Source organism: Arctopsyche grandis, unplaced genomic scaffold (assembly GCF_051622035.1).
Source record: "Arctopsyche grandis isolate Sample6627 unplaced genomic scaffold, ASM5162203v2 HiC_scaffold_121, whole genome shotgun sequence".
NCBI lineage: Eukaryota > Metazoa > Arthropoda > Insecta > Trichoptera > Hydropsychidae > Arctopsyche > Arctopsyche grandis.
Window position 1 is genome coordinate 1 of NW_027518467.1, and position 13,272 is coordinate 13,272.

The 13,272-nt window shown below is 28.0% G+C and overlaps 2 protein-coding genes across 2 annotated transcripts; both read left to right on the forward strand.

Moving 5' to 3' along the window:
• The first annotated feature begins 3,420 nt into the window (after positions 1 to 3,420).
• On the forward strand, positions 3,421 to 3,783 carry LOC143921989 (uncharacterized). Its single transcript, XM_077445285.1, has one exon. It carries the CDS (start codon positions 3,421 to 3,423, stop codon positions 3,781 to 3,783), a length of 363 nt encoding a protein of 120 aa, XP_077301411.1.
• Positions 3,784 to 10,557: 6,774 nt separating this feature from the next.
• LOC143921990 (uncharacterized) lies at positions 10,558 to 12,141 on the forward strand. The gene has a single exon (XM_077445286.1). It carries the CDS (start codon positions 10,558 to 10,560, stop codon positions 12,139 to 12,141), a length of 1,584 nt encoding a protein of 527 aa, XP_077301412.1.
• Positions 12,142 to 13,272: the final 1,131 nt, after the last annotated feature.

Sequence of the window (13,272 nt, forward strand, 5' to 3'; positions counted from 1 at the left end):
GATGCTATGTTACATTTAGTGCCTAATGTTGAGGTATTTCATTCGGCTTTACGTGCAATAAAATTCTGGGCTAAACGAAGGTGTATTTATGGAAATACATATGGTTATTTTGGTGGAGTGGCCTATTCTATCAGCGTGGCCAGGATATGCCAAATGTACCCCAATGCTGCAGCTTATGAAATTTTAGTTAAATACTTTGAAATTTATTCTGCTTGGAAGTGGCCAGCTCCAATTCAACTATGTCCAATTATTGATCATAATTACAATATGAAAGTTTGGGATCCTAAAATCAACCCAGCTGATAAATATCATAGAATGCCAGTTATAACACCCGTTTACCCATCTAGATGTGCAACACACAATGTTACACAGAGTACATTTAATAAAATTTGTTTGGAGCTTCAGAGAGGTTATGAAAAAGTTAAAGTTAAGGCACCATTTTCAGAATTGTTTGAATTTTCTGATTTTTTTAAGAAACATAAGATGTTTGTAGAAGTAGCCATAACATGTGATACAGAACAAGAATCTAGCATGTGGGTGGGTTATATTGAATCAAAGATTAGAATTCTAAGCACCAAATTAGAAAATTTAGAATGCATTGTGGCAGCCATTCCCTTTCCTAAAGCTTTTAGAAATAAAAACCAGGGATCAGAGTCAAATACTACTGAAAGGTCAAGTCAATCTGAAGATCTATCAACCAATGTTATATTAAATCAAGAAACATCACCAAATGAAAAAGATAAAAATACCATTAGTGATTCAGATACAATTGAAACATCTAATAATCAAGAAAACAATGGTTATGCTACATGGTTTTATATTGCGATTGATGTTTTTTTATCTGCAGGAACCGCTCGTAAATTTTATATTGGGGAGCCAATTGATGATTTTTTACAATTTGTAAAATCATGGGAATTTAAAACGTCTGGAATGAAAATTGAAATAAATTCAAAAAAGAAAAAGCAAGTTCTTTGTCTACCTTTTGTCAATGATTTATCTATATGTAAAATTTAGTTTTAAATTTTTTTAAACGAATAGATTATACTATTAAATAAATTATTTATCGCTTAAAGGAATTAATGATTAACTTATTAAGATTTTTATATAATTATTTGTGCATTTTTGACATTTTGGTGCTTTTGTATATTTTTTAACTTTATCATTTAGAATTCTGATTATTGTAAATTATTTTTATTCAAAAAAGTAATTTTTCCCACTTAAAATATTTATTGACAACAGGTTAATTATCTTGGTCAACTAAAAAAATAAAATTTAACCGTTTAAAGGGGGTTTACTCTTTAAAATATAATCTCATAAGTGCTTACTACTAAAAATATTTATTGACATTAGGTTAATTATCTTGGTCAACTAAAACAATAAAATTTAACCGTTTAAAGGGGGTTTACTCTTTAAAATATAATCTCATAAGTGCTTACTACTAAAAATATTTATTGACATTAGGTTAATTATCTTGGTCAACTAAAACAATAAAATTTAACCGTTTAAAGGGGGTTTACTCTTTAAAATATAATCTCATAAATGCTTATCAAAATAATTAGGTGAAAATTGTTGATTTAGAAATAAAATTGTTTAATTCTTCTTGCTAAAATGTAGGCGCTTTGCTTTTCTGAATCTAAGGCATCATTAAATTAATAAAAATCAGGAGAACCCGAAAAGTAGTATTTATATCCATTAAAATATTTAAGCTGCACTTCGAATATTACCATCGGATTGGTGTGTAACGCTAGATAAATCGAAATAAAAGGTGTAAAAGTTCCCCTCATTGCAAATTTCAGAATTGGCCCGCTAGTTTAATGGGGTTTAAAAAATAGACTTGATTTAAAATAGTTTGTTTTTCTACAAAACCAAATAGATCAAAGAAAACAGAATCCATTAATGCGTTGAGCTACTAATAATATCATGGGTGACATGTTTTTCACAATTTTTAATTTGTTATTTATTACTCTTAACAAAAATTCAAAATTTTCGAGTGTTACGGCTATTGCTTAAATGATTTATTGTAATAAGTTTTCCCAAGTTAGCATATTATAACTTTAACACCTGTATCTTAGCTTTCAGAAAAAGTTTTTGTTTTTTTACTAAGATAATGTTTTAGCAAAAACCCAAAAACTTTATAAATGATACTTTCTCACCGCTTCTTTCTATTAATTAAATTCTAAATAGTTTTTTAAAAAACATTATTGTGAAAAACAAATAACAAGCAAACAAGAATATCATGGTTTAGATAATTAGTAAAGTGGTTATAGAAGAATATTTAATTATTTTTATTGTCTTTATAGCATATTCTTAAAATATTTATGATGAGAATTACGCCACTAATTACATTGATTACTTTCAATAACGTTTCTTCAAACAAATTTCAAGAATATCATCTTTATAGCATATTCTTAAAATATTTATGATGAGAATTACGCAACTAATTACATTGATTACTTTCAATAACGTTTCTTCAAACAAATTTCAAGAATATCATCTTTATAATGAAGTACATGATTATAACAACCGTTTGAACAAAAAATTAATTGTTGATTTCCTATCATTTTTTTTAGTGTATCAAAACTGTCAACTCTAAAAATATTACTAATTTTTTATTTTTTCCTATTACCAATAAGCGGCATTTTATTGAATATTATTGGGGATTTTATTTTAAACAAACATGGTTTTTCTTTCAGATAATTAGACATTCTTTTCATTAGACAATGTGAATTAAAGAAAATTTCTCAGAAGAATTGGAAGCTTTGTTATAAATAAATTAAAGGGAAGTCCTCGAATTCACAATAAATCTTGTTAGGGCAATTCCTTTTTTCCCTCCTGCAAAAAAGCATTTCTTTAAAAAATTGCATTCTTGCATTCTCTGTTGTTGTTAATAAAAATAAAAGAAATAAACTTTGCGTATTTTAGCCATCTAAACACATATAAACCATTATTTAGTATCTAAACATGAATAACCCCGGCGCGCCTTACTCTAAACAACTTGTTTCTCTTTTCTTTCAATTCAGTTCATTCCTATTACTTCAATGAAGCTTTAAAAGTAAATACTTGAGAAAAGAAATTAGCAAAGTTCCGCAACTTTTTTATATAGAAAACAATAAGTGTTGTTATCTTTTTCATTTGTTTAATCTATTTCTTAGACCTTTTAGATAAGTCCTTTAGGTTTTATCCATTGATTTATTACGGTCTTATAACAAGTAAGAAGACAACCCAAAAAACATTTAAAATCATTTGTGTAAAGGTCATACATTTACAAATTCTTTTATCTCAATCGATTATTGTTAAAACAATTTTTTGTTTCTAATCCTCTCAAAACCATCAATTTAGAGCATTTTTACAATTTGGCGGGAAAATATAACCTTCCCTCCAAAAACAACTATAAATTCAATAAATTCTACCCCCCCTAATATGGCACCAGGCAAATCAGGAAAGAAAGATCATAAAACAGCTGTCACACAAGAGGCAAGAGAAAGAGTAGTAACTACTTTTAAATCTGCACACATTAAAAGAATTGTTAAGAAACAAACTAAAATGAGAGTCAGCAAAGATGCTCTTAAAGCGATTTCTTCTGGTTTAACATATATTTTACTTGAAATCCTTGATGGAGGAAAGATTTATGTTGAAGGTGAAAAAAAGAAAAAGATGTCTCCAAGGCATATTAACTCAGCAATTACATCAGATGTAGAACTTTCATCTCTATTAAAAAGCTACGTCATCCAATCTGGTGGAAGCAGACAATTCTCACTCCCTGAACTTACCAGAAAAAATTAAATAACGTAATTGTCATTTTTGTATTTTTAATCATATTTTTTTTAAAATAAAAATCATTGAATTTTAATGTTTATTTAACTACTTTTTTTTTGTTTTAACCTAAAAACTATTACTACTCAATGTTTCTAGATTATAAATTAAAAACAGCTTATGCTATTCTTTAAGGCTTATAATCACTCCTAGTCTAATAATGCTTGGAATTTATTGTTAGAAAAGGACTTGATAAGAGAATTAATGATAAGTTTTTATGTAGTTTACAACTTTTCTTATTATAAATAGAATTTAATGATATAGGGTTAACTTTAACACTTTTAACAACTTGTCCATTTAAATTTTTAATATCTCGAAATCAATTACAAAGTTTAATTTTTTTAAGCCTTAAAAAATATTTTTAGAAATTTAAGCCATAGCAAATTACTTATATTAAAACTCCTTTAATAATAAGCATTTTTTTAAATTAAATTAGCCGCTGCCTGAAAAGAAATGCTTTGAAGTCTAATTATGCGAACTTTTTTGAAAAGGAGAAAATGGCATATTATTAATTGATGTACGTTTTACATAATTAGAATATAATTTTTATATAGAAATAATAAACGAAGTTTGCTTTTAAGGATCCCGAAAACAATTGGCATATAATATTTAAATTAATTCAAATATTGGTATCCCGTTACATAAAACACAAATAATACCTTGTCATCGCCATATACTTGTTGAAAAACTATTCAAAAAAGCCTTTAATGTCTAATTGGTCTTTATAAAAAAACGTTTTTAAAAAAAATGATAAAATCAAATCTTAGTCACTTTTTGTTCAATTAAAATTATTTTAATTTATTAATTTTTATTAAATCGAATGAATTTTACTTCGGTTCCTTCTAATCAAACTCAATGTAATATTCCCGCCTGTAATTCTCGTAAAAATCAAATTAATTATCATTTTGCCAGATCTTATCTGAATCATTAATTTTCTATTAGGGCACATCTTATAGAAATCAAAGTCATAATATTTTATCTACATTTTATCATAATCAAATATAATATTATGTGCAAATCTTTTTAAAATTAATTGTTTTTTCTTTAAATCTTAAATCGTGAAATTAATTTAATTACATAAAGCTAAAACACCATAGTTTAGCAACTATAAATTGTCTGAATTTATATTTTAAGGTAATTAATTAATTATTTGGGAAATGGTATTCAATAAACAACTCGAAATGTCTAATAGATCTCTAATTAACAACAATTATTGTTGAAATAGTCTTAAATAAATAACCCTTAATGTCTAATAGGTCTTCAGAGAACAACAATTATTATAAGCAACAAAAATTTTCAATTTAAATTAAGCCCAAATCTTCATATATATTTAAGCTTTATCGTAAATCGTAAAAGTATATGAGCATTATCATTAAATTGATATTTAAAAAACGGATTAAAGAAAAAAAAATCGGATTTATTGAAAAGTGTTTGCCTACAGCAAAAAAAGAAGTTTCCTACAAAACTCTGGGGTCCGGGCCCCTATAGCATCTCTATCCCTCTGCCGACAGTCGGCTAGCCTTAGGACTAAGTGTCTTATTGACCTTGAGCTGGCGTTTAATTATAGACAGTACCATACTGTCTTGATAAACGGATTAAAGATGACTCCATATGTGCTAATCAATCTTTATAAAAAACCAAACACCAGAATTGAGATAAAACTGGCATATGTAATCAATAAGAGACCAGCACTCAGCCAAAGTGGTTAATAAAAATCTAATTAAAAACGGCTCCTAAAATATAATTTTTTGCTCGACAAAAGATTTACTGCACTATTTTATAATTCCATTTATTTAAGATCAATAACAGGCGGTATCACTTGTAAGATGCAGGAATTTTTCTATTTACAAAGCAAAAAATATTCAAATTATGTTATTTCTAATGTCTAAAATTTAAATTTTTGCCAAAATAAATTGATAATTTTTAGCAAATAATGTTTTTTTGTAATAAATACACATAAATATAAAATATTACTCAACTATTTTATCAAGCCTTTAAAAACTAATTGAAATAAATACCCTTGATGATTAAATACTTTTTTGTTGTAGAGCTAACACCACCTTCGAAAGCACAAAACAATGTTGTCTTTATGAAAAAATATCATCAGATCTTTATTTAACAATTTTTCCATTGAATTAAAAGTCCCTTAGAATATTTTGAAAAAATGGCCGAGAATAATCATAACAAAGGGATTTATTTAATATTATTAGCTTAAAACGCTATAATAAAACCTAAGTAAATTTAAATAATTATACTTTGCGTATTGAATTACAAAACAACAATAAATTTTGGGTTTTGGCTTTTTTTCTTTAATTTTTAATTTAAGTAGAATTGAGTTTGTTTACATTAAATAATAAGTTTTTTCACAGGAATTAACAAAAAACATAAAACAATTATTCTTATTATTTATACGATTTTCTATATCTTATTAGACTTCTTTTTACTATAATTCTTACCGTTCGAGTTGTGTATCGAATCTTTAAACCAATCTTGAAGACTATTTTTCTTTCTAAGGTTTAGAGCTTCTCACTGAACAACTACACAGTTGACATTTCTCTGCAAAATGCAGAAGTTTTACCAGTGAATAAGATTTTGGCTGCAAAAAACCACCTCAGGTTAACTCTTGTACAATTTACTAGTCATTTAGAGTCACAAACCTTCCCTCTCAAAAATTGTTTCACACAAAATAATTTAGCTGCTACTTAAATATTTTAGACGTTTTAAATAAATCCACTACTTAAATAGATTTATGTATATATTTAGTTTCTTTTTGTATTACAGGTACTTACTTATGTGTAATTTTAACAACATATACAGTCTTTAGTAGCAAAAAGTTTTTAATTGGTGTAAAAATATATGGCTGACAGGATGAACTCCCTGTCATATATTTTTCGGCTGAGTAGTGAGTTTGAGAATTTTTACAGCCGCTAAAACTCAAAAGGCTCACTTTCTCGAGCATCCGAACTTAATTAATACTGAGCTAAAACGAAAAAAAAATCAATATTTTAACATATCAAAAACAATATCAAATCTTTAATTATTTTTATATGTTAATACGGTATAAGTAAAGAGCCCTTTCCCTTTTTTCTTTTTATATGTTAATCTGGATTTATTAAATACTAATAAAAAATATCAAAAATTTTATTTATTAAATATTTTCATAACAAATCCCAATCAAATTCTTTTTCTTTCTCATCCTCATCACAAAAAGAAAACATTTCTTCTATTTCTTTTTTAATAAAACTTTTATTTATTAGATTTTCCGATTTATTTACATTAGAGTCATTTATATTATCAATAGTGTTATACCCTCTTCCATTATCAATTCTATTTAATTTATTCCCTGGGTCATCTATATTTATTTTATCTGTTTCATTTATCAACTCATCTGTATTAAATCTACTTTTCACATCTGATCTACTACCCAATCTTCTTGATCCACTACAAAATCCAGATTTACTTCCCACAAAACGACTCACATTTCCACTCGAATTCCCATTTCCAATTTCAAATGTTCTTCTCTGTTTTACATAATTTGGGTATTTTTCTACACAAATCTTCTCTGTATTTTCAGTAATTAACAATTTATTTCTAAAAGCCTTTGTTTCTTCTTCTTCTAAAATTTCTAAAGGTCTATGAGACCAAAAATGCTCTTTTTTACTTCCAATTTTTTGCATTTTAATAAATTCTGGATTCTTTGAAAGTGCCTGTCTAATGTTACCTTTCCAAGTCATTGAATTAAATGACATAAAAAGAGTTGGAAAACGTAAAATAAAATAATTAAAGATTTCACTAACTGTAGCTTGCATATTTTTAGTAGAATAAATAGCTTCTTTTATTAAAGAATAATAAGTAAAATCTTTAAAAACTTTTATTTTCTTTGTCATATTTAATAATTTATGCAGAAAACTAAATTTAAAACAACAAATAAAATTTAGAAACTTTTGCATAAATAGATTTTAAAATTTAAAAAAAAAATGATTATTTATACTATTTTTAATTACCAAAATGGGTATATATGTGGGCATTCACTTATTACTGCTATTAAAAGCTAAATTTAAACAAATATAATTTATGTAATATTGTAAAAAGTGTTTTTTGTAAATAAAAATATTTATTCATCTTTCTTCTTTAAATCATCTTTATCCTTTTTTTCTTGCAAAGCATTTTTAACTAAATTACTTATGTTATCTACTAATTCTTTAGCAATTGGCTTCCATTTTTCTGATTCAGCTAGATTTTCTGATGATGTGTTGTAAATTTTTAGGTCTTTTATTCTCTGTTGTTTTTTTTCAAAATGAGACTTTAGAATCGATTTAAAAACGACACTATTAAAATTTAATAGATACTTTGCGAATTCATTCTGCGTATCAAGCAACATTTTAGAAACTATCTCCTTTAATTCGTCTGTGTTAACTGTATTATCTAACTTTAAATCAACTGATCCTTCTAAATGATTAATAATACGGCATAAAAAAACTAAAAATTGGACTAATGAGCTATCAGCGGTTTTATCCAAGGAAATTTCACATTTGTTGCTTTTTACTAAATCATCCGAGTGTAGACTTATGCTTATATAAAGAAGCCAATCAATGATCCAATAAAATAAACTATGACTCGTTAATTCAGAATTATAACTTTTAGTAATATTTTTAAAATGACTTGTGGCTGAATATTGTGGCATATCAGGCAATTCCGGCAAATATTGCTTCAATTCTGACAAATTTTTATCGAAAAAAACTGACAAATTATAAACTGATTGAAACAAATGAATTAATAAATCAGAAGTATCAAAATAACTACTATCCTTCCCAAATAGTCTTACCGTGTGCCTAAACCAATCTTCAAACTCTTTCCCACTAGGTTTCTTCAAATTTCGGAATTCGGTGCTTACATCTAGAAATTTCTTAACAGCGGGTTCCACATCAGTTTCTTTAATGGTGCTCAGCCTTAAATTTTCAAATTTATTTTTAGTCTTGGCCAGTTCGTCGTTCAAAAACATCAGTTGCTCCTTTAATTCTTTTTTTTTTATTTTTTGTTCTTCTTCAATTTTTTCGGGACTTTTAACTTCGTCTTGTGCAACACTTGTGTTATTGGCTTCTTTTGCTTTAAAAAAATCCAAAGTCAATTCTATGAAACTAGTAAGATTTTTAGGAACAATTATTATTTTAACATGATCAGTCCTTTTGTTATCTGCTCTTTGTTTAAACAAAATGAAGATATGATGTAAAGTTCTTCTATAATAAATCAATTTCTTTACTGGATCTATTAATAAATTTATAAATTCATCTACAAGGGGATTTGCCACAGAATTTACTTTTTGCATTTCATGAGTGCTATTATTTCCAGTTTGATTAATACCTGCTACTGAACTCGAATCCCCCTTTCCTTCAGAATCAAGATTGGCATTAGCGCCAACTGTTTTTTCAGTCAAATGTAAAATTTTTCTTTTTTTTGAAAGGTCAAGTGGTGCTTGTTGGTCTTGGCGTTTATCTTCTGAATTCAAATATCTTTTCTGTGAAAGGTCAAGTGGTTCTTGTGAGTTTGGGGGGTTATATTCTGAACTCAAATCCTTTGTTCTTTTAGAAGGAAGAATGTCATCAGCGTCGGATGAGCTATCATGAGAACTTTTGCGCTTTCGTTTAAGATCTGAGTTTGATCTAGAACCATTTGGCTCCGAAGAATTATTGTGTGTGCCTGATGAACCGGTGATTCTTAAGTCATTGCTAGTTTCCAAGCAATAAATAAACAAAAAAACAAATTTTGTGTGCTTTCTCATTTCTTTGACGGTAAAAATCTAAAAAATTTTAAATAAGATAAAGGGGTAAAAAGGGGAATAAAGGACAAATCATCTCTGTCTTATTTATAAAATATTGTAAGCAAGATTTTGAGGCAACAAATCTTTTATTATAAGTATAGTTTGAGGTGAACATGTGTTTTTTTTAAGTATAATATATATCCTACTGTATATGTCATACTTTAATTCTAATTAACAGGTTTCCTTTTTAAAGGGAACCCGCCATCAACAATATTAATTCTCCATCTTCGTTTTAAATAATTATGTATAAAAGCTGCCTCGTATTAAAATAAATCCTTAGATACAAGCCCTTTCCCTTTTTAAAACCCTCTTTTTTAGACTAGTGATTTATGATTACTTTAGTCTTGAGATTTATTTCTGTATGTCTTGTGAAAGAGATAAATGAGACTTCTTAGGTTATTAAATATGTTATAATTTCACTTTGCATGTATATCGGCTTGGAAATAAAATCTAATTTGTTATAAAATATTTTTATATTCTAATTAATCCTTTAATCTTTTACAAATTATTTTGCACTTTTTTCCATTTTGTAATTAACATTTCACTTCGATGTCCTTGTTTTACCATTGAAAATTTTACTTCAACGTTCTGGTTTTACCTTTAGCACTTTTACACAAATGTAATGGTTTCGTTAAAGATGCCACTTCAATATTTTAGTTTTAGAACTTTTACTCGACTATCTAGTTTTACCATTTTACTTCAGCGTTCTAGTTTTACCTTTAGCACTTTTACTCGACTATCTAGTTTTTCGTTTAAAGATGCCCCTTCAATGTTTTAGTTTTAGCACTTTTACTCGATTAATTAATTTTTGCATTTAAGATGTTTAGTCATTTTTTCCTTTCAAGATTTAATTTCAATGTTCTCTTTTTGTATTTCCTCTACTTATTCTTTACACTTTCAGTAATTTCTTTTTTTTTATCCCTTACATGTCACAGATTTTAAGCGATGAGCTTGGACAATCTTTTCAGTTAAAAGATGTCGATTCCGTTGTAACAAGTGGGAAAGAATGTCTTTTTACTAACATAAATACAGTTAACAACATTTCTAGTTTTATTTGTACTTCCCTTGGGCCTACGGGAATGGATAAAATATTAGTCGATAAAGATGGTAATTTTAAAGTAACAAATGATGGTGCTACAATTATACAAGAAATGGATATGACAAATAATCCCGTTTCTCAATTAATTTTACAATTGAGTAAATCTCAAGATGAAGAAGTCGGTGATGGGACCACTTCAATTGTTATTCTTGCCGCGGCTATTTTAAATCAAGCTAAAATTTTAATAGAAAAAGGGATCCATCCCATAAAAATTTCCGAGGGGTTTAATTTAGCCCTTTCATTAGCAGAAGAGCATTTAATTACAATTTCTGAGGAAGTAGTAGATTTAAATTCTTGCTTATTGAAGGCCGCATCTACCTCTTTGGGCTCTAAAATTGTTTCTTCTTGTGATTTTTCTGTCCTTTGTGTTGAGGCCGCTCTAGGAGTAGCAGATTTAAGTAGAAAAGATTTAGATTTAGAGCTTATTTCTATTCAATCTACCGTTGGGAGAAGTTTGGCTGAAACTAAACTTATTAAAGGTTTGGTTATTAAAAGGGAATTTTCACATCAACAGATGAATAAAACCGTTTCAAATGCAAAAATTGCTTTACTTTCTTGTCCATTTGAGCCACCGAAGTTAAAAAATAAAAATTCTTTACTTATTTCAACCGTTGAAGAGTATAAAAATTTAGAAATCTATCAAAAAGCTAAATTTGATGAAATGTTGGAAAGTATTAAAGCTTGTAAAGCTAATGTAGTTATTTGTCAGTGGGGATTTGATGATGAGGCCAATTCTATGTTAATGCAAAACAATATTCCTTCTATTAGGTGGGTAGGTGGCAATGAACTTGGGTTGATTGCCGCACATATTGGTGGATCTATAATTGCTAGATTCGAAGATTTAAATGAACAATCTTTAGGAATTGCAAATATTACAGAACAAAGTCTTGGAACTACAAGTGATAAAATAATAACAATTGAAAATTCAAATAAAAATAAAGCCGTTACAATTCTGGTCAGAGGAAGTACCGAATATGTTATTGAAGAGGCTAAAAGATCTATTCATGATGCACTTTGTGCTATTAGAAATATTATAACTTGTGGAAGAATTGTATATGGCGGAGGTAGTTGTGAAATAAATTTATCAATTTTTTTAGATAAAAAAGCAAAAGAATTTACATGTGAAGAAGAGGAAACAATTAAAGCATTTTCTAAAGCACTTTTAGAAATTCCATTTACTTTAGCTAAAAATAGTGGATTAGAAGTTATTGAATGCGTTGAAAAGTTAAGAGAATTGCAGATTGCAGGAAATGATTATACTTTTGGCGTCGATTGCTTAGAAAATGGGGAGAAAAATATGAAAAAGGCAGGTATTTTTGAAACATTAAAAAGTAAAACAAGGCAATTGAAAATGGCTACCGACTTAGTAAACACAATTTTAAAGATAAATGAGGTGATATCTATTGAGTAATAAAGCATTTTTTATTTAAAGTAATTTTTTTGTTTTTAATTATAAAAGTCGGAGATAATCATAACAGGGGTATTTATTAAAGAGTATTAGCTTAAATGGTTATAATAAAACCATAATTTTTCAAGTATTTAATGAAATGACAACTTTAACTCCACCCACTAGGTTTCTGAGCCTTTTTATTTCACTGGAATTAAATTTAAATCCGTCTGTATTCTTTTTTCAATCTTGCTATCTTTTTTAACATAATAAGTGGCTTCTCCTGCTCCATAAGGATCTTCTCGGGTTCTCAAAATCTTTGATTTTTTTTCTGATTAATCAATTCTTTAATCGCTACTCCTTGTTTACTTACAAATTTATCTCCGAACCTCTTCTCAAATCTTTTCACATAAGGACTTCTTTTTTTGTTCTTAATCTTCAATTCTTCTTTGGCACATTCCCAAGCCTCTTCTGGCCTCATGTTAATTGCCAAGTGCAGGTTGTTGTATCTGACCCAATGGTTTTAGGTTGATTTTAGAAGTAAGGACTGGGACTCAGCCTAACAGGCTCCAGTTGGTTGGTAGAGGCGAAATTAAAGAAGAATTTAAAGATAAGTGTTTGTTATGTAACGAAATCGCACCAGATAATTATAGGCATTGGGTAACGGATTGTAAAACCATGGATGTTCATAGGTATGAGTACCTTGATAACATCATTAGAATTTTTAAAGCAATGGAATCGGAAGTTGGTTGGAAGGACAAGTTATTGAGTTATATGCTGAAAGGCCGTCTAAAAAACAGCTGTGATAAGGAACTTTTATTAAAAGAAAGTCGTAGGATTGATACTTTCCATGAGAAGTTGGCACTTCTCAGGAGAGTGAAAGTTAAGGAAGCCAAACAGGAAAAACAGAGTAATGTATGAGAACAGGCAGTTTATTTCTGGAACATAGTGTAACGCGCGGGGATTTGAATCGAAATGGAATGGAATTGTAATGTAACGGAATGTACTTTAGTACCTCTTTTTCTGCCAGAAAGTGTGTACTAATTTTAGTTGGTTGTTGGGTTTTCTGTCTTGGTAGTAATCATATGACTGATACCATAGGGTTCAGTTTTTGCTACGAGACAAGAGTCTCTCAACTGACAAAACTATCAAACA

Coding starts and splice junctions, on each gene's coding strand:
- LOC143921989 (XM_077445285.1), top strand. CDS start 3,421: ATGGCACCAGGCAAATCAGGAAAGAAAGATCATAAAACAGCTGTCACA.
- LOC143921990 (XM_077445286.1), top strand. CDS start 10,558: ATGTCACAGATTTTAAGCGATGAGCTTGGACAATCTTTTCAGTTAAAA.